The sequence below is a fragment of the Bombina bombina genome, chromosome 4 (genome assembly GCF_027579735.1).
Source record: "Bombina bombina isolate aBomBom1 chromosome 4, aBomBom1.pri, whole genome shotgun sequence".
Lineage (NCBI taxonomy): Eukaryota > Metazoa > Chordata > Amphibia > Anura > Bombinatoridae > Bombina > Bombina bombina.
In genome coordinates this window covers 835226548-835252461 of record NC_069502.1, presented here as the reverse complement: position 1 = coordinate 835252461, position 25914 = coordinate 835226548, and the positions used below count along the sequence as shown (strand labels likewise).

Sequence of the window (25914 nt, the reverse complement as noted above, 5' to 3'; positions counted from 1 at the left end):
TTGAGTATTTGAGGTTTGGGGTCACGTCTAGATAGGGCGTCAGCCTTTCCGTTCTTGTTACCAGGTCTATATGTAACAGTATAGTTAAATCGATTAAAATACAAATTCCATCTGACCTGCCTGGATGATAGGGTTCGATTAGTTTTTAAGTACTGGAGGTTTTTATGGTCTGTGTATATGAGTATAGGAACCTTAGTACCTTCCAAGAGGTGACGCCATTGATCAAATGCGGATTTAATAGCCAAAAGCTCTTTTTCACCTATTGGGTAATTTATTTCAGCTGAAGTCAACAGTTTGGAGAAGAAAGCTACCGGGTGTAAGGGAGTATTTTCTGTTGGTCTTTGAGATAAGACAGCGCCTACTGCGTAATCTGAAGCATCTACTTCAAGTGTATATTGAAGAGAGGTGTTAGGGGAATGGAGAATGGGTGCTGTAGTGAATAGAGACTTTAGTTTTTTGAAAGATGAATTTGCCTCTTCTGTCCAAAGAAATGGGTTATGATTACCAGTGAGTCTGGTAAGAGGTTTTGTAATCGTGGAAAAGTTTTTTTTTTATAAATTTTCGATAAAAGTTTGGGAAACCTAAAAATGTCTGAACCTCTTTCTTGGATGTTGTAATGGGCCAAGTGGTTATGGCATTCACCTTAGATTCCTCTATACTGATACCATTTGCAGAAATATGGTATCCTAAAAATGTTATATGGTCAGTGTTGAACAAACATTTTTCTAGTTTAACATATAGGTGATGAGACCTGAGTCGGTAAAGTACACACCTTACATGTTTGATATGTTTAGTAATATCTTGTGAATAAATCAGAATATCGTCAGGGTAGATGACTAGGAAAACGTCTAGAAGGTCACGAAAAATATTGTTAATAAAATTTTGGAAAGTAGCAGGGGAATTACAGAGCCCGAATGGCATGACGGTGTATTCAAATAATCCGTATCTGGTACGGAACGCTGTCAGCCATTCGTCCCCTGCTCTTATCCTTATTAAATTATATGCCCCCTGAGGTCCAGCTTGGTGAATATTTTTGCACCTTCTAGTCTTTCTATTAACTTTGGAATCAGAGTTAACAAATATTTATTTTTTATAGTACGCTTATTAAGTTCGCGATAATTATTGGGCAAAGAGAATTATCTTTCTCCAACATAGGTGTGTCCGGTCCACGGCGTCATCCTTACTTGTGGGATATTCTCTTCCCCAACAGGAAATGGCAAAGAGCCCAGCAAAGCTGGTCACATGATCCCTCCTAGGCTCCGCCTACCCCAGTCATTCTCTTTGCCGTTGTACAGGCAACATCTCCACGGAGATGGCTTAGAGTTTTTTTTTGTTAAATAATATCGGCAGGCACTGTTTTAGACACCTTATTCTCTAGGGGCTTTCCCTAATCATAGGCAGAGCCTCATTTTCGCGCCGGTATTGCGCACTTGTTTTTGAGAAGCATGACATGCAGTCGCATGTGTGAGGAGCTCTGATACATAGAAAAGACTTTCTGAAGGCTTCATTTGGTATCGTATTCCCCTTTGGGCTTGGTTGGGTCTCAGCAAAGCAGATACCAGGGACTGTAAAGGGGTTAAAGTTAAAAACGGCTCCGGTTCCGTTATTTTAAGGGTTAAAGCTTCCAAATTTGGTGTGCAATACTTTTAAGGCTTTAAGACACTGTGGTGAAATTTTGGTGAATTTTGAACAATTCCTTCATACTTTTTCGCAATTGCAGTAATAAAGTGTGTTCAGTTTAAAATTTAAAGTGACAGTAACGGTTTTATTTTAAAACGTTTTTTGTACTTTGTTATCAAGTTTATGCCTGTTTAACATGTCTGAACTACCAGATAGACTGTGTTCTGAATGTGGGGAAGCCAAGGTTCCTTTTCATTTAAATAAATGTGATTTATGTGACACTGAAAATGATGCCCAAGATGATTCCTCAAGTGAGGGGAGTAAGCATGGTACTGCATCATTCCCTCCTTCGTCTACACGAGTCTTGCCCACTCAGGAGGCCCCTAGTACATCTAGCGCGCCAATACTCCTTACTATGCAACAATTAACGGCTGTAATGGATAATTCTATCAAAAACATTTTAGCCAAAATGCCCTCTTATCAGCGTAAGCGCGACTGCTCTGTTTTAGATACTGAAGAGCATGAGGACGCTGATGATAATGGTTCTGAAATGCCCCTACACCAGTCTGAGGGGGCCAGGGAGGTTTTGTCTGAGGGAGAAATTTCAGATTCAGGGAAAATTTCTCAACAAGCTGAACCCGATGTGATTACATTTAAATTTAAGTTGGAACATCTCCGCGCTCTGCTTAAGGAGGTATTATCCACTCTGGATGATTGTGAGAATTTGATCATCCCAGAGAAACTATGTAAAATGGACAAGTTCCTAGAGGTCCCGGGGCTCCCAGAAGCTTTTCCTATACCCAAGCGGGTGGCGGACATTGTAAATAAAGAATGGGAAAGGCCCGGTATACCTTTCGTCCCTCCCCCCATATTTAAAAAATTGTTTCCTATGGTCGACCCTAGAAAGGACTTATGGCAGACTGTCCCCAAGGTCGAGGGAGCGGTTTCTACTTTAAACAAACGCACCACTATACCCATAGAAGATAGTTGTGCTTTCAAAGATCCTATGGATAAAAAATTAGAAGGTTTGCTTAAAAAGATGTTTGTTCAGCAAGGTTACCTTCTACAACCAATTTCATGCATTGTCCCTGTCACTACAGCCGCGTGTTTCTGGTTCGATGAGCTAGTAAAGGCGATCGATAGTGATTCTCCTCCTTATGAGGAGATTATGGACAGAATCCGTGCTCTCAAATTGGCTAATTCTTTCACCCTAGACGCCACTTTGCAATTGGCTAGGTTAGCGGCGAAGAATTCTGGGTTTGCTATTGTGGCGCGTAGAGCGCTTTGGTTGAAATCTTGGTCAGCGGATGCGTCTTCCAAGAACAAACTCCTTAACATTCCTTTCAAGGGGAAAACGCTGTTTGGCCCTGACTTGAAAGAGATTATCTCTGATATCACTGGGGGTAAGGGCCACGCCCTTCCTCAGGATAGGTCTTTCAAGACCAAAAATAAACCTAATTTTCGTCCCTTTCGTAGAAACGGACCAGCCCCAAGTGCTACGTCCTCTAAGCAAGAGGGTAATACTTCTCAAGCCAAGCCAGCCTGGAGACCAATGCAAGGCTGGAACAAGGGAAAGCAGGCCAAGAAACCTGCCACTGCTACCAAGACAGCATGAAATGTTGGCCCCCGATCCGAGACCGGATCTGGTGGGGGGCAGACTCTCTCTCTTCGCTCAGGCTTGGGCAAGAGATGTTCTGGATCCTTGGGCACTAGAAATAGTCTCCCAAGGTTATCTTCTGGAATTCAAGGGGCTTCCCCCAAGGGGGAGGTTCCACAGGTCTCAATTGTCTTCAGACCACATAAAGAGACAGGCATTCTTACATTGTGTAGAAGACCTGTTAAAAATGGGAGTGATTCATCCTGTTCCATTAGGAGAACAAGGGATGGGGTTCTACTCCAATCTGTTCATAGTTCCCAAAAAAGAGGGAACGTTCAGACCAATCTTAGATCTCAAGATCTTAAACAAGTTTCTCAAGGTTCCATCGTTCAAAATGGAAACCATTCGAACAATTCTTCCTTCCATCCAGGAAGGTCAATTCATGACCACGGTGGATTTAAAGGATGCGTATCTACATATTCCTATCCACAAGGAACATCATCGGTTCCTAAGGTTCGCATTCCTGGACGAGCATTACCAGTTCGTGGCGCTTCCTTTCGGATTAGCCACTGCTCCAAGGATTTTCACAAAGGTACTAGGGTCCCTTCTAGCGGTGCTAAGACCAAGGGGCATTGCAGTAGTACCTTACTTGGACGACATTCTGATTCAAGCGTCGTCCCTTCCTCAAGCAAGGCTCACACGGACATAGTCCTGGCCTTTCTCAGATCTCACGGATGGAAAGTGAACGTGGAAAAGAGTTCTCTATCTCCGTCGACAAGGGTTCCCTTCTTGGGAACAATAATAGACTCCTTAGAAATGAGGATTTTTCTGACAGAGGCCAGAAAAACAAAACTTCTAAACTCTTGTCAAACACTTCATTCCGTTCCTCTTCCTTCCATAGCACAGTGCATGGAAGTAATAGGTTTGATGGTAGCGGCAATGGACATAGTTCCTTTTGCGCGCATTCATCTAAGACCATTACAACTGTGCATGCTCAGTCAGTGGAATGGGGACTATACAGACTTGTCTCCGAAGATACAAGTAAATCAGAGGACCAGAGACTCACTCCGTTGGTGGCTGTCCCTGGACAACCTGTCACAAGGGATGACCTTCCGCAGACCAGAGTGGGTCATTGCCACGACCGACGCCAGTCTGATGGGCTGGGGCGCGGTCTGGGGATCCCTGAAAGCTCAGGGTCTTTGGTCTCGGGAAGAATCTCTTCTACCGATAAATATTCTGGAACTGAGAGCGATATTCAATGCTCTCAAGGCTTGGCCTCAGCTAGCAAAGGCCAAGTTCATACGGTTTCAATCAGACAACATGACGACTGTTGCGTACATCAACCATCAGGGGGGAACAAGGAGTTCCCTGGCGATGGAAGAAGTGACCAAAATCATTCAATGGGCGGAGACTCACTCCTGCCACCTGTCTGCAATCCACATCCCAGGAGTGGAAAATTGGGAAGCGGATTTTCTGAGTCGTCAGACATTACATCCGGGGGAGTGGGAACTCCATCCGGAAATCTTTGCCCAAATTACTCATCTGTGGGGCATTCCAGACATGGATCTGATGGCCTCTCGTCAGAACTTCAAGGTTCCTTGCTACGGGTCCAGATCCAGGGATCCCAAGGCGACTCTAGTAGATGCACTAGTAGCACCTTGGACCTTCAAACTAGCTTATGTATTCCCGCCGTTTCCTCTCATCCCCAGGCTGGTAGCCAGGATCAATCAGGAGAGGGCGTCGGTGATCTTGATAGCTCCTGCGTGGCCACGCAGGACTTGGTATGCAGATCTGGTGAATATGTCATCGGCTCCACCATGGAAGCTACCTTTGAGACGAGACCTTCTTGTTCAAGGTCCGTTCGAACATCCGAATCTGGTCTCACTCCAGCTGACTGCTTGGAGATTGAACGCTTGATCTTATCAAAACGAGGGTTCTCAGATTCTGTTATTGATACTCTTGTTCAGGCCAGAAAGCCTGTAACTAGAAAAATTTACCACAAAATATGGAAAAAATATATCTGTTGGTGTGAATCTAAAGGATTCCCTTGGGACAAGGTAAAGATTCCTAGGATTCTATCCTTTCTTCAAGAAGGATTGGAGAAAGGATTATCTGCAAGTTCCTTGAAGGGACAGATTTCTGCCTTGTCTGTGTTACTTCACAAAAAGCTGGCAGCTGTGCCAGATGTTCAAGCCTTTGTTCAGGCTCTGGTTAGAATCAAGCCTGTTTACAAACCTTTGACTCCTCCTTGGAGTCTCAACTTAGTTCTTTCAGTTCTTCAGGGGGTTCCGTTTGAACCCTTACATTCCGTTGATATTAAGTTATTATCTTGGAAAGTTTTGTTTTTGGTTGCAATTTCTTCTGCTAGAAGAGTTTCAGAATTATCTGCTCTGCAGTGTTCTCCTCCTTATCTGGTATTCCATGCAGATAAGGTGGTTTTACGTACTAAACCTGGTTTTCTTCCAAAAGTTGTTTCTAACAAAAACATTAACCAGGAGATAGTCGTACCTTCTTTGTGTCCGAAACCAGTTTCGAAGAAGGAACGTTTGTTGCACAATTTGGATGTTGTTCGCGCTCTAAAATTCTATTTAGATGCTACAAAGGATTTTAGACAAACATCTTCCTTGTTTGTTGTTTATTCTGGTAAAAGGAGAGGTCAAAAAGCAACTTCTACCTCTCTCTCTTTTTGGATTAAAAGCATCATCAGATTGGCTTACGAGACTGCCGGACGGCAGCCTCCTGAAAGAATCACAGCTCATTCCACTAGGGCTGTGGCTTCCACATGGGCCTTCAAGAACGAGGCTTCTGTTGATCAGATATGTAGGGCAGCGACTTGGTCTTCACTGCACACTTTTACCAAATTTTACAAGTTTGATACTTTTGCTTCTTCTGAGGCTATTTTTGGGAGAAAGGTTTTGCAAGCCGTGGTGCCTTCCATTTAGGTGACCTGATTTGCTCCCTCCCTTCATCCGTGTCCTAAAGCTTTGGTATTGGTTCCCACAAGTAAGGATGACGCCGTGGACCGGACACACCTATGTTGGAGAAAACAGAATTTATGTTTACCTGATAAATTACTTTCTCCAACGGTGTGTCCGGTCCACGGCCCGCCCTGGTTTTTTAATCAGGTCTGATAATTTATTTTCTTTAACTACAGTCACCACGGTATCATATGGTTTCTCCTATGCAAATATTCCTCCTTAACGTCGGTCGAATGACTGGGGTAGGCGGAGCCTAGGAGGGATCATGTGACCAGCTTTGCTGGGCTCTTTGCCATTTCCTGTTGGGGAAGAGAATATCCCACAAGTAAGGATGACGCCGTGGACCGGACACACCGTTGGAGAAAGTAATTTATCAGGTAAACATAAATTCTGTTTTATTTCTGACAAAAAACATGCCAGCTCCAGCTGGAGATGTGGAGGGCCTGATAAATCATTTTTTGAGATTCTCATCAATGTAAGTCTTTAAATGTGATAATTCATCTTGCGACAAGGGATACACATGACCAAAGGGGATTGAGGATCCAGGAATAAGGTCAATAGGGCAATCGTATGACCTATGGGGAGGTAAAGACTGTGCCTCAACTGTATCAAATACATCATAAAAATCTTTGTATTCGACAGGAATTGTGTGTTCTGTGACCTGTGTAATCTGAACTGTAGGAAAACAAGTACTTTTACAGAACTGAGAAACTAAATGTTCCTCTGATGTATCCCATGATATAGATGGAGAATGTTGTTTTAACCAATTTATCTATTGAGATATATTCAGTATGTCCCTCTGGTGTACTCAAAAGTATAGGGATAGTGTGGTGGGTTATAGGACCAGATGTAGTAAGAGAGCCATCAATGACACGAATAGACTGGGGGTTTTGCTTAGGAATTAAGGGGATTTTATTAATCTCAACAACATGTCTGACTATCAAATTACCACATGCACCAGAGTCAATCATAGCTTGGGTGGGTAGGTGGTTTTGGTCCCACTGTAAAAAGACAGAAAGCATACAGTAAGTTGAAGTGTGTGGAAGAAAATCGGTATACACAGACTTTATGCATTGCTTACCGGTTTTCTGGGCTTTTAGGATTAGGCAGGTTTTGACCAAGTGTTCACTAGATGCACAGTACATGCACAAGTTTAATTGTCTGCGTCTAGGGACCTTTGGTGAATCCAATCTCCATGGGTTGTTCATTGGTTTATAGAGGTCTTGTTGAAGTATATGAAGGACGATGGGAACACTCAGAGTATTTCTCACTTTTTCGTTCCCTAATTCTTCTATCCATGGTAATAACCAAAGTCATGAGAGCTTCCAGTGAATCAGTTTTTGCTAGGTCATCTTTTAATGTCTGAGAGACCTAATCTGAACTGATTGGTTGGAATAACATTTCCTTGCGCAGAGTCCTTTGCCCATCTTTTAAACTGGGCAATGTAATCCTCCACTGGTCTTTTATTCTGTTTGAGACTTCTGAGGACGTTTTCTGCAGTGAGTTGTCTATGAGTATCCTCATATAGTAAAGACATCGCCTGGAAAAAGGAATCCAAGGAATCAAGAATAATGTCATTACTTTCAAAATAAGTGTTTGCCCATGCACGTGGTTCACCACGCAAATAAGAAATAACGGTGAGCACCTTTTGCCTGTTGGTGGTGTATGTGCATGGTTTAAGGTGGAAAAGTAGGTAACACACATTCTTAAACTCACAGAACTCTGACCTGTTTCCAGAGAATTTCTCTGGGGGGGCTTACTTGGGGTTCTGAACTGTTATCAGATTTATGTTGTACTGTATCTTTAATAATGGTGTGTAGGGTTTGATTCTGGATTTGTAGCTCATGTAAACCCTGCAAGAGCTGTTCAACCCTTTGAGTGAGATTAGCCACATGAGTAGGTAAATCAATAGGATCCATGGCAAGAGTAATTCTGAAAATTGAATAGAAATGATGTGTAATACAATATCAGTATTCCACAAAATGTATATATATATAAGGCTTGGTATTATGTAATAGTCTGTCTAACCATGCAGTTTCAAATATGATTCTCATACAATATGTAAACCTGAGAATATAGAATCTCATCATAGACTGCTGGATTTAGTGTTGTAAAACTGCATCAATAAAATATATGTTACTGTTGCTTTAAGGATACTTCCAATACTCAGTTTCATGCAACAAAGTAACAGTTACCATAGCATATCATAAGTCATTTAGACTAAGCAACTTACAAAGAGGAGACTGATGAGAGTCATGATCTTGATACAAGCCGACTGCTTGTTTACAAATAAGCAGCGTGGAGAGAGGGAGTGGTTTCCTGAGAGCAGACGATGATGTCACGAATCACAAAGTTGGAGAAATGATTTACAAGTGTTTGAGGATAAAATATGTACAAGTCAAAATCAACAATCACCACAATAGGTAAGTAGGTATAAATGCTGGTAAGTATACTTGCAAACTTATAGGGGGAGTTGCTGAGTAGATTCGTGGAGCCAGAGGGATGCAGCAGAGCCGGCTCTGAGGGCTGAGAGTTGAATCCACAGGTGCTGAATCACAGGCAAGCTGGAAATGCAGGTTACTGAAGAAAAACACTTCCTTAAAAAAACAGTAACAATCTAGGCAAAGAGTTTTGAATAACTTCTGTACTACAGTACAGGTAGAATTTCACATAGGAAAAAAGGTCAGCTTAAATAACTTTAACAGAGTAGAATCCAAAATGGATAGGCTAGGAATACTTGTCTGCTATGAAACAAAATACCAAGCAATGAGTAGCTGGAGAGGAGGAGTTTATATAGGGAGGTACAAACAAGAATACTAGAAATCCTTAAAGGCATAATAGATATGACATAAATACGTATTTCTACACATTTCTGATAGTATTTTGGTACAATATATATCTATACCTATACAGCTACATGATTATATATAGGTATAGATATATACAGATATACATAGGAATATATATTAGAAATACATAGAACATATCCACCTATGTGCAGAACATTGGAATGTGAAATATTTACAGTGAATTTATACACAGCATAACACTTTTATTAAATATGAATATATATATATATATATATATAGAAACAGTAAAGTAGAAATAACTGCAACATCCAAAATGTTTCAAAGTAAATTGTTTAAGCCTTTAAATATTGAAACAAAGTTCTGATCCGGAGGGTACAGTATTCATTCACCAATATGTAGCAAAAGTACTGATCCAATAGAGGTTCCCCCTACACACGCCCTGTGCATTTAATAGAAGACAGCAGGTAACAGCCCATTAATGCAGTGTTTCACAGCTCTAGAGCATAGCAGGTTTATGTATATTTAAACTACACACAGGTATAAGGTAAACAATCAGGGGGAAACCGTGTTCCCAGGAGGCACTACCGCCTCGACTCACCACCCCACGGGTGCACCGATTGACCTCTTGTCTGGTGTGTATATTCAGCGTCCCTTAGGCATCAAAACTCTAGAGCTGACTTTATCCAAACAGCTGTGGCGTCTTCGGCAGAGCGTCCCACTATGCGGGAGGGGGTGTGTTCCGATCCTCTGACATCATGTGGTTTCCGTAAACCAATTGGAGAAGAGATCTGTATTACTTGAAAAAAGACCTCCGTGAACTTTGGAGCTTAGAGTCCTTAGACCGTTGCTGCAGCCCAGTAAAGTGCTCAGCAAAAGGAAGAATTTTGCAGACAACGGTCAATATAGATAAAACTTCATCTTTATTGTAGAAAACATTAAAACACTCCAGGGGTCATCACAAGTACACAATACGAGTGTCCGCTAACATGTTTCGGCCCTCAGGCCGTAATCATAGCTAAAGGACTGTGCACCTGAGTTTCTTAAAAAGCAACAGGAACTCTTTGATTGGTTTAAAATTGAAGACGTGTTGTGTAAAGGTTAACCCTTTGGGAACCAACTTTAATTTACATACATATATGAATGTGTATATTGCCCTTCTAAGAATTAAATCTAATCAATACTAGGTAACCGACGTTATTGCATAAATTGCTATACTACTTGCTAATATACAATGTAGAGATTTAAAATGAACTTAGTGAATAAAACATAGGTATTACAATAATAATGCTAATATTAACCCTTTAAGTTCATAGTAGAATAAATAATTCTATAGTTCCTGTACGATATTTATCGACAGGTTAATCTCACTAGTATACACTTTAAAAATTCAAGAAGTATGTTTCTTAGTCGTCTATTGGTATAACCTAAAGAATTGAGAGTAATAATAATAATAATAATCTAAACTGTACTCAACTAGATTATTATCCTAGACTGTACTTAACTAAAGTGACTATGAAATGTGAACAAAGATTTATATAAAACATTCCATATAAAATCCAAAAAATTAATTGAGTGTGTAAATATATCAGACAAAGAGGATAAAGATCAGGAAGCTGTTAGTATTGGATTTATTATAGGTAGACCTTTTATGGTGAACCTAATGTGATGTAATACAGGGAACCAGGGGCTCTTAAAGATGTTTAAAGCTGCTATAATATAAACTGAAACATGGGCATTTACACATTATTAGGAGAGCGTAGACAGACCACTGCAGAAGAGGGAAGGGATATTACTCCCAAAAATTAATCAAATCATATTCCGAATTTAGACCCTTCGGTACACGCGTTTGTAATTTAAAAATCCAGAACATTTCCCTCTTCTGCAGTAGTCTGTCTCTATTGCCCCCTCTAGGCGGACAAAACACTCTCTCAATGGCCTGCCACCTAAGTGTTTCCACACTTTTTTGGTGGTATTTCGCAAAGTGCTGCACCAGAGGGGTAGACGCAACACCTGCCTGGATTGTGGACAAGTGATTTCGGATACGTACTTTTACCTCGGTGGTCGTGAGCCCAACGTATTGTAGGTGGCAACTAGTGCAACTCAGGGCATAAACTACATACGTGGAGGTACATTTGAGGCAAGACTGTATGGAATAAACCTCTCCAGTAACTTCAGATCTGACACTATCAGACTGTATTACATGTTCACACACCCTACATTTATTTAGGCACTTGAAGGTGCCTTTATGGGTCAGCCAGGAACTTTGTCCCCTGTCAGTTTTAGGGAGAACAGAGGGAGACAGTAAGTTACCAAGTGTAGTCGTTTTTCTATAGGAACAACGCAGACCTTGAGCAATGCAATGCTCCAGTTTGTCATCAGCCGCCAAAAATGAAAAATGTTTTTTAATAATTTTACATATATCGGCATATTCCTGACTGTATTCAGTGACAAAGGTCACTCCCTTATGTTCAGCTTTAGACTTAATACCATCCCTGTTTAGAACCGCAGACCTTTCTAGAGGATCAACTTGGCTTCTAGCCTTTCTAATTACATTTGTGTTATATCCTCTGTTCTTCAACCTTTTGGTTAAATCGTCACACTGTTCAGCACATTTTTCTGGCAATGAACAGTTGCGTTTAACCCGGATGAACTGGCCTTTAGCCACAGCAAAAGGTACATGTCTAGGGTGGCAGCTACTTGCGTGCAAGAGGGTGTTACCCGTTATGGGCTTCCTATATATTTCTGTCTCAACCTTTCCATCCGTTGTACCTATAATAGTGATGTCCAAATAATTTATCACATTATCCTGTAGATCACAGGTGAACTTAATTCCAATATTATTGGAATTCAAGTATGTGACAAAGGACATGAACTGTGACTCACTTCCACTCCACACGAGGAGTAGGTCATCTATATAGCGGCCGTAAAAATAAATATATTCTCTGAAGAATATATTTATTTTTACGGCCGCTATATAGATGACCTACTCCTCGTGTGGAGTGGAAGTGAGTCACAGTTCATGTCCTTTGTCACATACTTGAATTCCAATAATATTGGAATTAAGTTCACCTGTGATCTACAGGATAATGTGATAAATTATTTGGACATCACTATTATAGGTACAACGGATGGAAAGGTTGAGACAGAAATATATAGGAAGCCCATAACGGGTAACACCCTCTTGCACGCAAGTAGCTGCCACCCTAGACATGTACCTTTTGCTGTGGCTAAAGGCCAGTTCATCCGGGTTAAACGCAACTGTTCATTGCCAGAAAAATGTGCTGAACAGTGTGACGATTTAACCAAAAGGTTGAAGAACAGAGGATATAACACAAATGTAATTAGAAAGGCTAGAAGCCAAGTTGATCCTCTAGAAAGGTCTGCGGTTCTAAACAGGGATGGTATTAAGTCTAAAGCTGAACATAAGGGAGTGACCTTTGTCACTGAATACAGTCAGGAATATGCCGATATATGTAAAATTATTAAAAAACATTTTTCATTTTTGGCGGCTGATGACAAACTGGAGCATTGCATTGCTCAAGGTCTGCGTTGTTCCTATAGAAAAACGACTACACTTGGTAACTTACTGTCTCCCTCTGTTCTCCCTAAAACTGACAGGGGACAAAGTTCCTGGCTGACCCATAAAGGCACCTTCAAGTGCCTAAATAAATGTAGGGTGTGTGAACATGTAATACAGTCTGATAGTGTCAGATCTGAAGTTACTGGAGAGGTTTATTCCATACAGTCTTGCCTCAAATGTACCTCCACGTATGTAGTTTATGCCCTGAGTTGCACTAGTTGCCACCTACAATACGTTGGGCTCACGACCACCGAGGTAAAAGTACGTATCCGAAATCACTTGTCCACAATCCAGGCAGGTGTTGCGTCTACCCCTCTGGTGCAGCACTTTGCGAAATACCACCAAAAAAGTGTGGAAACACTTAGGTGGCAGGCCATTGAGAGAGTGTTTTGTCCGCCTAGAGGGGGCAATAGAGACAGACTACTGCAGAAGAGGGAAATGTTCTGGATTTTTAAATTACAAACGCGTGTACCGAAGGGTCTAAATTCGGAATATGATTTGATTAATTTTTGGGAGTAATATCCCTTCCCTCTTCTGCAGTGGTCTGTCTACGCTCTCCTAATAATGTGTAAATGCCCATGTTTCAGTTTATATTATAGCAGCTTTAAACATCTTTAAGAGCCCCTGGTTCCCTGTATTACATCACATTAGGTTCACCATAAAAGGTCTACCTATAATAAATCCAATACTAACAGCTTCCTGATCTTTATCCTCTTTGTCTGATATATTTACACACTCAATTAATTTTTTGGATTTTATATGGAATGTTTTATATAAATCTTTGTTCACATTTCATAGTCACTTTAGTTAAGTACAGTCTAGGATAATAATCTAGTTGAGTACAGTTTAGATTATTATTATTATTATTACTCTCAATTCTTTAGGTTATACCAATAGACGACTAAGAAACATACTTCTTGAATTTTTAAAGTGTATACTAGTGAGATTAACCTGTCGATAAATATCGTACAGGAACTATAGAATTATTTATTCTACTATGAACTTAAAGGGTTAATATTAGCATTATTATTGTAATACCTATGTTTTATTCACTAAGTTCATTTTAAATCTCTACATTGTATATTAGCAAGTAGTATAGCAATTTATGCAATAACGTCGGTTACCTAGTATTGATTAGATTTAATTCTTAGAAGGGCAATATACACATTCATATATGTATGTAAATTAAAGTTGGTTCCCAAAGGGTTAACCTTTACACAACACGTCTTCAATTTTAAACCAATCAAAGAGTTCCTGTTGCTTTTTAAGAAACTCAGGTGCACAGTCCTTTAGCTATGATTACGGCCTGAGGGCCGAAACATGTTAGCGGACACTCGTATTGTGTACTTGTGATGACCCCTGGAGTGTTTTAATGTTTTCTACAATAAAGATGAAGTTTTATCTATATTGACCGTTGTCTGCAAAATTCTTCCTTTTGCTATATATATATATATATATATATATATATATATATATATATATATATATATTAGGGTGACCATATTGCCGCTTTAAAAAGGGACACATATGAAAAATACATATGCCAGGGCTGTTTTGAATAATGTTCCATCCATTATAAGAACCCTGACATCTGTATTTTTCATGTGTCCCTTTTTGAAGCGGCGATATGGTCAGCCTACTATAAATACATATGTACACACATTTAAGCATATACACCTGTATATGTGTGAGTGTGTGTGAGTGTACGTTAAAAAAGAATGGAAAATCTGAAATGAAAGGGATATTTAACCCCAAAAAATCTCTTGGAATTTAGACAGAGCATACCATTTTAAAAATAGATTTTAATTGACTTATTTTATCAATTTGCTTTGTTCCTGTGCTATTCTTTGTTGTAGGGCGACCTTGGTAGGTGTCGGGAGCACTACATGGAAATACTGCTGCTATCTAGAGCAGACACATCAGACACATGCACGCTCCTTAACTTACGTTCCTGCTTTTCAAGAGAACAAAGAAAATTTGATAATAAAAGTAAATTTAGAAAATTGTTCAAAATTGCACATGTTTGGCTTTTGCAAGCGCGATATTTGTGCTCCACTTGCTAATACCAGTCCGCACAAATGAGCGCTGGTATTACAATTTAAGCACAATGAGAATGCGACCTTGCGTTCGCATTGCCTGGAAGCCTTGCGCTCACAAGCGCACGCTTCCATAGGCTCCAATGGGAACCTCTTTCTCAAACTATATAGTGCAGCACAGAGTTGGGTGGCCAAATGCAGTAACTGACTCTTCCAGTTTTGCTTTTAATCTTAGCTGAGAGCTTGCGCGTGAGTGCTGTGTGCTGTGTTATATGAATATATACATATATGTCTATGTGTATATACCTTTTATATGTCTATATATAAGCATATACATATATATTTATGTGTTGATATGTGTGTATACGTGTATGTGTATATATATATATATATATATATAAGCATATACATATATATTTATGTTAATATGTGTATATACCTTTATGTGTATATATAAGTATATATATATATATATATATATATATATTTGTGTTAATATTTGTATATACGTTTTTGTGTATATATAAGCTTTTACATATATATGTGTTAATATGTATGTATACGTGTATATATAAGCATATACATATATATTTGTGTTAATTTGTGTATATATGTTTTATATGTGTATATATAAGCATATACATATATATTTACAGTCAAAACACAGTCCCCATAGACCAAAATGTAAAGGCACTTTTCAGTGCTGCACCCCACATCCCCTCACTTTAACCCCTTATAACTGCTTCATGCAGTTTTTATTACAACCTAAAGATTCTCATCTTTTATATTTATATAGAACCACTGTCCGCGTAATTTGGGAGTCAATTGGGTCACATTTTTTTAATTAACCAGAAGTCTGACCTCTGGTTAATTGTGCTAAGCTGAAAGTGCTCGCGGGAGCACTAGCTTGTAATGGCTGGTTATTTAACGTGCTTCCAGAAACGGGCAAATTTGTCCCTTTACAGATGTACGTTAAAATAGCGCTCCACTTGTAATCTAGCCCTTCGGGTTTTACATCCCTCTAAACTTATGAAAGAATTTAACATTATATTTTATAACGCCAAAAAGATTCAAGAATTTACAAAAGAATTTAGCATGTCCAGAAATGTGTTTATGTAAACAAATGTTACAAGCTGAGCAGATAGATGAGCACTGCTGGGGAATGTGACAGTGTCAGGGCACAGTGATTCCTTTTACTGACCCTGTGTGTATTTCCTATCTTCTGTATGTTCTCAGTAACATTATCCTAGCTCTAGTAAAAGTGTGTGACAGAACCAGTCCCTGTGTCAGTACTGAATGAGTTGTGTGTGTTTCAGGTGCCTATAAAGTGTGATGATGTTGCTGTGTATTTCTCTATGGAGGAGTGGGAGTATATAGAGGGACACAAGGAGCTTTACAAGGACGTCATGATGGAGACTCACCAAGCACTAAGGACTATGGAGATACCAGGAAATGAGAGCTCAGGTAACGCTGTGTAGTAATAAATATCTCACTCAGGAAATGCACAAACACTACTGACGTGACTGACACAGAGCTAATCTACAGTGAATCTGTCACATGTGATCTAATGAGCTGTCTGATTGTAAACAATTTTTTTGCCCAGCATCATTTTTTTTAAAGGGGTCTGATAGGCAAAATTATATAATAATATTTTCATATGAAAAAACGTATTTATGTAACAGAATAACAGGAAACATGTCACATTCTTACAGTGTGATGCGGATTGGCTGATAGAAAAAGGTTTATCCAGCAACAGATCATCTTTAAAAAAAAAAATAGAAAACATTGTAAGATACAACAATAAACATGTTTCATGACTATCAATCAATTGTATTCTCTTTTAGAACTAACAGATCACAGAGATGAAAATCTAGACACAGGAGCACTTAGAGAACTTGCACAGAATATTCAGCCAGTGAAGACCCCATCAGATGTTACTGCAGGTGAGAGATCTAGGTCAGAAGCTGCTTTTTTCTTCTTTGAAAACACTGATTCTAAAATAAACTGGGAACAATAAACAAATACTCACTGGATAAAGTGAGAACATATAGGGCTAGATTACAGGTAAAGTGGTATTTTGGGCTTACGCTTGAGCGCTAATACAGCTGAAAGAAAACTTACAAGTTAGCGCGCATATTACAAGTTTAATTTTTTTTTTTTCTCCTACATTGGTGTATCCGGTCCACGGCTTCATCCTTACTTGTGGGATATTCTCAATCCCTACAGGAAGTGGCAAAGAGAGTACACAGCAGAGCTGTCCATATAGCTCCCCTCAGGCTCTGCCCCCCCCCAGTCATTCTCTTTGCCGCTCTAACTAGTAGCATCTCCACGAGGGTGATAAAGAGTATGTGGTGTTAGTTGTAGTTTTTTTATTTCTTCTATCAAGAGTTTGTTATTTTAAAATAGTGCCGGCTTGTACTATTTACTCTGCAGCAGAAAGTGATGAAGATTTCTGCTGAGAGGAATATGATTTTAGCACCAGTAACTAAAATCCATTGCTGTTCCCACGCAGGACTGTTGAAACCAGAGAACTTCAGTTGGAGGGAACAGTTTGCAGGCTTAACTGCTTCAGGTATGATCAGTCATTTTTCTAACAAGACCAAGTAATGCTAGAAGACTGTCAGAAATCCCCTCTGGGATAGGTAAGCCATTTTTCTTAGACTCTGTATAAAATTATGGCTTATATTAAGGGCTCTATGCTGGTTGACACTATTGTGGGCTAAATCGATTGCTTTTTGGCATGTTTGAAGTATAAATAAGGTGTTTTTTCAGACTTTGAAACACTTATGGGGTTTAGTATTACGCCTGGCAGTTACTTAGACACCTATTCTAGTCAGAAAGGCCCCTCCACTCTGAAATGTAGAGGGAGGAGGCCTCATTTTCGCGCCTCAATTGCGCAGTTGTTTTTCACTAGGCAGTTCATGCAGCTTCATGTGGGGAGTCCAGAGGCATCAGAAAGGACTTCAAGGAGGCTTATTTCCTACTCAAATAATCCCTAAGGAAGGTAAAGGCCACAGTAGAGACTGTGGCATGGGACTGTAGTGTTTTAACCGGTTAACTGCTGTTATTAGCTCCGGTTTGGGCATTAAGGGGTTAATTGGTTTGAAAATTTGTGTGCAATCTTCTCAAAGCATTAAGACACTGTGGTGAAAATTTCATTAAAATCGGATGTTTATTTGATGGTTTTCTGATGTTTCAGTAATAAAGTGTGCACTTTTATTATTTAAAGAGACAGTAACGGTTTTGTCAAAAATACTTTTTATTGCATTGAAGTTCTGTCTAAGTCTGTCAAACATGTCTGACCCTTCAGATAGCCTATGTTCTGTATGTTTAAAGGCCAAGGTGGTTCCCCCATTAAATTTATGTGTGAAGTGTGCCATAGCGTCCAAACAGCTTAAGGACCGTACAATCACGCTTAAAGATGTAGCCCAAGATGATTCTTTAGCTGAAGGTAGTGAGGATAGCCCGCTATCCCCTCCTTCTGTGTCAACACCAGCTATGCCCGCGCAAGCGATGCCCAGTACATCTAGTGCTCCAATTGCTATTACTATGCAGCAGTTAGCAGCAGTAATGGATAATTCTCTCGCAGCATTTTTATCCAAACTGCCAGCTTTTCCAAGGAAGCGTGATTGCTCAGTTTTAAATACAGAAAATGAGCAAGCAGACGCAGAGGATAATTTATCTGTAGTGCCCTCACATCAATCTGACTTGGCGGTGAGGGAGGGCCTGTCTGAGGGAGAAATTTCTGACACAGGAAAAATGTCTCAGCAGGCAGAGCCTGATACCATAGCATTTAAATTTAAGCTAGAACACCTCTGCGCCCTACTTAAGGAGGTCCTAGCTACACTTGATGATTGTGACCCCTTGGTGGTCCCAGAAAAATTGTGTAAAATGGATAAATTCTTAGAGGTCCCAGTACACTCTGATGCGTTTCCGATACCTAAGAGGGTGGCGGATATAGTGAATAAGGAGTGGGAGAAGCCAGGTGTACCTTTTGTTCCCCCTCCTATATTTAAGAAAATGTTCCCAATTGTTGACCCCAGAAGGGACGCGTGGCAGACGGTCCCCAAGGTGGCGAAAAATTCTGGTTTCGCAATCGTGGCGCGCAGAGCGCTTTGGCTAAAATCTTGGTCGGCGTATGTGTCGTCCAAAACAAAATTGCTTAGTATTCCTTTCAAGGGTAAGACCCTATTCGGGCCAGAGTTGAAAGAAAATATTTCAGATATCACTGGGGGAAAGGGCCATGCCCTTCCACAGGATAGACCTTTCAAAGCTAAAAATAAGTCTAATTTTCGTTCCTTTTGCAATTTCAGGAACGGACTGGCTTCTACCTCTACAGCCACTAGGCAAGAGGGTAACGCATCCCAGTCCAAACCAGCATGGAAACCATTGCAAGGCTGGAACAAGGGTAAACAGGCCAAGAAGCCTGCTGCTGCTACCAAGACAGCATGAAGGGGTAGCCCCCGATCCGGGACCGGATCTAGTAGGGGGCAGACTTTCTCTCTTTGCTCAGGCTTGGGCAAGAGATGTTCCGGACCCCTGGGCAATAGAAATTGTCTCTCAGGGGTATCTTCTAGAATTCAAGGACTTTCCTCCAAAGGGAAGGCTCCACATGTCTCGCTTTTCTTTAGACCAGATAAAGAGACAGGCATTCTTACATTGCGTAGAAGACCTTTTAAAAATGGGAGTGATACACCCAGTTCCAACAGCAGAACAAGGACTGGGTTTTTACTCAAACCTGTAGTTCCCAAAAAGGAAGGAACTTTCAGGCCAATTCTGGATTTAAAAATCCTAAACAAATTCCTCAGAGTTCCATCATTCAAAATGGAAACCATTCGGACAATTTTACCAATGATCCAGGAGGGTCAATATATGACTACCGTGGACTTAAAGGATGCGTACCTGCATATTCCTATCCACAAAGATCACCATCAGTTCCTAAGGTTCGCTTTTCTGGACAAGCATTACCAGTTCGTGGCTCTTCCCTTCGGATTGGCCACTGCCCCCAGAATTTTCACAAAGGTGCTAGGGTCCCTTCTAGCGGGGCTAAGGCCAAGGGGCATTGCAGTAGTACCTTACCTAGACGACATCTTAATACAAGCGTCGTCCTTTCACAAAGCAAAGGCTCATACGGACATTGTTCTAGCCTTTCTAAGGTCTCACGGGTGGAAGGTGAACATAGAAAAAAGTTCTCTGTCCCCGTTCACAAGGGTTCCCTTCCTGGGAACAATAATAGACTCGGTAGAAATGAAGATCTTTCTGACGGAGGTCAGGAAGTTAAAACTTTTGAACACTTGTCGAGTTCTTCAATCCATTCCTCAACCTTCCATAGCTCAGTGCATGGAGGTAATAGGACTAATGGTTGCGGCAATGGACGTGGTTCCCTTTGCTCAAATTCATTTAAGACCACTGCAACTGTGCATGCTCAAACAGTGGAATGGGGATTATGCAGATTTGTCTCCCCAGATACAAATGGATCAGAAAACCAGAGACTCACTCCTCTGGTGGTTGTCTCAGGATCACCTGTCTCGGGGAATGAGTTTCCGCAGACCGGAGTGGATCATTGTCACGACCGACGCCAGCCTCTTAGGCTGGGGTGCGGTCTGGGAGTCCCTGAAAGCTCAGGGTCTATGGTCTCGGGAAAAATCTCTTCTCCCAATAAACATTTTGGAATTGAGAGCGATATTCAATGCGCTCCAGGCCTGGCCTCAACTAGCGGAGGCCAAATTCATCAGATTTCAGTCGGACAACATGACGACTGTAGCGTACATCAATCATCAGGGAGGAACAAAGAGTTCCCTGGCGATGAGGGAGGTATCCAAGATCATCAAATGGGCAGAGGATCACTCCTGCCATCTATCAGCAATTCACATCCCAGGAGTGGACAACTGGGAAGCGGATTATTTGAGTCGTCAGACTTTCCATCCGGGGGAGTGGGAACTCCACCCGGAGGTTTTTGCCCAGTTAACTCAACTATGGGGCCTTCCAGATCTGGATCTGATGGCGTCACGTCAGAACTCCAAAGTTCCACGTTACGGGTCCATGTCCAGGGATCCCAAGGCGACATTGGTAGATGCCTTAGTGGCGCCTTGGTCGTTCAATCTAGCTTATGTCTTTCCACCGTTTCCTCTTCTCCCCCGGCTAATAGCCAGGATCAAACAGGAGAAGGCTTCGGTAATTCTAATAGCTCCTGCGTGGCCACGCAGGACTTGGTATGCAGACCTGGTGAATATGTCATCGGTTCCACCATGGAAGCTACCTTTGAGGTAGGAACTTCTAATCCAAGGTCCATTCGAACATCCAAACCTAGTTTCTCTGCAACTGACTGCTTGGAGATTGAACGCTTGATTCTAGCTAAGCGTGGGTTTTCGTAATCAGTTATAGATACTCTGATTCAGGCTAGAAAACCTGTCACCAGGAAAATTTACCATAAGATATGGCGGAAATATCTTTGCTGGTGCGAATCCAAGGGTTACTCATGGAGTAAGATTAGGATTCCAAGGATACTATCTTTTCTCCAAGAAGGATTGGAGAAAGGTCTGTCAGCTAGTTCCCTAAAAGGACAGATATCTGCTCTGTCTGTTTTGTTGCACAAGCGTCTGGCAGCCGTGCCAGATGTTCAGGCGTTCGTACAGGCTTTAGTCAGAATTAAGCCTGACTACAGACCTGTGGCTCCTCCATGGAGTCTAAATTTAGTTCTTTCAGTTCTTCAAGGGGTTCCGTTTGAACCTCTACATTCCATAGATATTAAGTTACTATCTTGGAAAGTTTTTTTTTTTTTTTGGTTGCTATTTCTTCTGCTAGAAGAGTTTCTGAATTGTCTGCTTTGCAGTGTAATTCACCCTATCTGGTGTTTCATACAGATAAGGTCGTTTTACGTACCAAGCCTGGTTTTCTTCCAAAAGTGGTTTCCAATAAGAATATTAACCAGGAAATAGTTGTTCCTTCTCTGTGTCCTAATCCAGTTTCTAACAAGGAACGTCTGTTACACAATCTTGATGTGGTTCGTGCTTTGAAGTTTTATCTAAAAGCAACTAAAGACTTCAGACAAACATCGTCCTTGTTTGTCGTCTATTCTGGCAAGAGGAGAGGTCAAAAGGCGACTGCGACCTCTCTGTCTTTCTGGCTGAAAAGCTTCATCCGGTTGGCTTATGAGACTGCTGGAAGGCAGCCTCCTGAACGAATTACAGCTCACTCTACTAGAGCTGTGGCTTCCACATGGGCTTTCAAGAATGAGGCTTCTGTTGAACAGATCTGTAAGGCAGCGACTTGGTCTTCACTGCATACATTTGCCAAATTTTACAAATTTGATACTTTTGCTTCTTCGGAGGCTATTTTTGGGAGAAAGGTTTTACAAGCAGTGGTGCCTTCTGTTTAGGTTAACTGACTTGTTCCCTCCCTTCATCCGTGTCCTAAAGCTTTGGTATTGGTTCCCACAAGTAAGGATGAAGCCGTGGACCGGATACACCAATGTAGGAGAAAACAGAATTTATGTTTACCTGATAAATTTCTTTCTCCTACGGCCCACCCTGGCATTTGGTCAGGTTTAAATTTTATTTTTGTAAACTACAGTCACCACTGCACCCTATGGTTCTCCTTTTTCTCCTAACCGTCGGTCGAATGACTGAGGGGGCGGAGCCTGAGGGGAGCTATATGGACAGCTCTGCTGTGTGCTCTCTTTGCCACTTCCTGTAGGGATTGAGAATATCCCACAAGTAAGGATGAAGCCATGGACCGGATACACCGTAGGAGAAAGAAATTTATCAGGTAAACATAAATTCTGTTTTTTTGCACACAAGCGAAACCGGATGCCCGCTAATCGCGGAACTTTGGATACGGCAACCGTGTTAACTTCTTCTCCCCATAGGCTCCAATGGAGTGCGCTGAAGGTTAAAAAACTCCTATTGCTCGCTCACTAACCCGACCGTGTTTAACCCCTTCACTACTGGGACATTCAGAGAAGAACTTGCCCAAAATACCGTAGAATTTTTAGCATTTTTGCTATCACTCAATTTAAACAGAAATAGAGCCTTTGCTTTTTTTATTTACCTGCCAAAAGTATATATATATTTCTCTTGTAAGGTGTATCCAGTCCATGGATTCATCCATTACTTGTGGGATATTCTCCTTCCCAACAGGAAGCTGCAAGAGGATCACCCACAGCAGAGCTGTCTATATAGCTCCTCCTCTAACTGCCATCTCCAGTCATTCTCTTGCAGCTCTCGACAAGGGAAGTATCAAGAGAGATGTGGTGAAATAGTGTAGTTTATCTTCAATCAAAAGTTTGTTATTTTTAAACGGTACCGGCGTTGTACTGTTTTTTACCTCAGGCAGAAATTAGAAGAAGAGTTTTGCCTGAGGTTTTTGATGATCTTAGCAGGTTGTAACTAAGGTCCACTGCTGTTCTCACACATAACTGAAGAGTATGGGGAATCTTCAGCTGGGGGAACGGCCTGCAGAATTAACTGCCCTGAGGTATGTTCAGTATATTTTTTTTCTAGAGAGATGATAAGACCTAGAAAATGCTGACAGTGCCTGATATATTTAAGGTGAGCCTGATTGCAGTGATTTAACAAACGACTGGCATCATGCTTGCAGTAAAGGGTAATATTCATATTACTTGCTATTATGGCTTAGTATGTAAAACGTTTGCATAATATATAAGAATGTTTTTTTGCTGAGGGTGATAAATCTTTATTTGGGGCCTAGTTTTCCACATGGCTGACTAGATTTCTCCTAGGAGTAGTTTTTTAAGGCCCTTTCACTTTGAGTGCATGGTGGGAGAGGCCTATTTTCGCGCTCTAATTGCGCAGTTGTTTTTACATTCTGAGACATCCAGCTTACCTGAAGGAGTCCCCTGACATATTGGACCTCTGTAAGGGGTTTTTGTGCCTACAAAAAGTCGTTTTTATGGGAATGTAGGAGCCACAGTAGAGCTGTGGCAGTTTGCTTGTGACTGTTATAACGGTTTTACCGTTTTTTTTGCTTTGTTTTTGAGCCTCAGGGGTTAATCATCCATTTGCAAGTGGGTGCAATGCTATTTTAGTCTGTTATACACACTGTAAAAATTTCATAAAGTTAACTGCTTTTTTTCACTGTTTTGCAGTTTTGTCTTTGTTTTTTTCCCTTAAAGGCACAGTACCGTTTTTTATATTCTGCTTTTTCACATTAAAGTGTTTTCCAAGCTTGCTGGTCTCATTACTAGTCTGTTAAACATGTCTGACATAGAGGAAACTCCTTGTTCATTATGTTTAGAAGCCATTGTGGAACCCCTCTTAGAATGTGTACCAAATGTACTGATCTTACTATAAGTTATAAAGACCATATTCTGGCTTTAAAAGATTTATCACCAGAGGAAATTGACAAGGGGGAAGTTATGCCGACTAACTCTCCCCACGTGTCAGAGCCTATAACTCCCGCTCAAGGGACGCCAAGTACATCTAGCGCGCCCATTGCGTATACCTTACAAGACATGGAAGCAGTTATGAATCATACTCTTACAGAAGTATTGTCCAAACTGCCAGGGTTACAAGGAAAGCGAGACAGCTCTGGGGCTAGAACAAATGCAGAGCTCTCTGACGCTTTAGTAGCTTTGTCTGATATACCCTCACAATGTGCAGAAGCCGAAGCAGGAGAGCTTCTATCTGTGGGTGATTTTTCTGACTCAGGGAAGACACTGCAACCTGATTCTGATATGTCTACATTTAAATTTAAGCTTGAACACCTCCGCATGTTGCTTAGGGAGGTTTTAGCAACTCTGGATGACTGTGACGCCATTGTAGTCCCAGAGAAATTGTGTAAATTTGATAAATACTATGCAGTGCCTGTTTACACTGATGTTTTTCCAATACCTAAGAGATTTTCAGAAATAATTACTAAGGAATGGGATAAACCAGGTGTACCGTTCTCTCCCCCTCCTGTTTTTAAAAGATGTTTCCTATAGATGCTGCTACACGGGACTTGTGGCAAACGGTCCCTAAGGTGGAGGGAGCAGTCTCTACCCTAGCGAAGCGTACAACTATCCCTGTCGAGGACAGTTGTGCTTTTCTAGATCCAATGGACAAAAAATTAGAGGGTTACCTTAGAAAATTTTTACTCAACAAGGTTTTATTCTACAGCCCCTTGCATCCATTGCCCCTGTCACTGCTGCTGCGGCCTTCTGGTTTGAGTCTCTAGTAGAGGCTCTACAGGTAGAAACCCCATTGGATGATATCCTTGACAAGCTTAAAGCTCTTAAGCTAGCCAATTCATTTGTTTCTGACCGCCGTTTGTTCATTTAAACCAAGCTAACGGCTAAAAATTCAGGTTTTGCTATTCAGGCGCGTAGGGGTGCTATGGCTTAAATCCTGGTCAGCTGACGCTACTTCAAAGTCTAAGCTTCTCAACATTCCCTTCAAGGGGCACACCCTATTCGGGCCTGGACTGAAGGAGATTATTTCCGATATTACTGGAAGAAAAGGTCACGCCCTTCCTCAGGATAGGTCCAATAAATTAAGGACCAAACTGAGTAATTTTCGTTCCTTTCGAAACTTCAAGAGTGGCGCAGCTTCAACTTCCTCTAATACAAAACGAGGGAAATTTTGCCCAGTCCAAGCCGGTCTGGAGACCTAACCAGGCTTGGAACAAAGGAAAGCAGGCCAAAAAACCTGCTGCTGCCTCTAAGACAGCATGAAAGATCAGCCCCCCGATCCGGAAACGGATCTAGTAGGGGGCAGACTTTCTCTCTTCACCCAGGCTTGTGCAAGAGATGTCCAGGATCCCTGGGCGTTGGAAATTGTGTCCCAGGGATATCTTCTGGACTTCAAAGCTTCTTCCCCAAAACGGAGATTTCATCTCTCACAATTATCTGCAAACCAGATAAAGAGAAAGGCATTCTTACATTGTGTTCAAGACCTCCTAGTTATGGGAGTGATCCACCCAGTTCCATAGGAGGAATAGGGGCAAGGTTTCTATTCAAATTTGTTTGTAGTTCCCAAGAAAGAGGGAACTTTCAGACCAATCCTAGATCTCAAGATCCTAAACAAATTTCTCAGTGGTCCCATCCTTCAAGATGGAGGACTATTCGAACCATCCTACCTATGATCCAGGAGGGTCAATATATGACTTCCGTGAACTTAAAGAATGCTTATCTTCACATTCCGATACACAGAGATCATCATCGGTTTCTCAGGTTCGCCTTCCTAGACAGGCATTACCAGTTTGTGGCTCTTCCCTTTGGGTTAGCTACGGCACCAAGAATCTTTACAAAGGTTCTAGGGTCACTCTTATCGGTCCTTAGGCCGCGGGGTATAGC

General features: G+C 41.2%; 1 protein-coding gene across 1 annotated transcript in view; it reads left to right on the top strand.

The window, feature by feature from the left end:
- Nucleotides 1-25914, top strand: part of LOC128657193 (oocyte zinc finger protein XlCOF22-like) — a 167054-nt gene that overhangs the window by 66807 nt on the left and 74333 nt on the right. Inside the window, exons 3-4 of the mRNA XM_053711444.1 lie at nt 15938-16085; nt 16466-16564. Coding sequence (XP_053567419.1) covers nt 15938-16085; nt 16466-16564 — 247 coding nt within the window. The remainder of the gene's footprint in view (nt 1-15937; nt 16086-16465; nt 16565-25914) is intronic.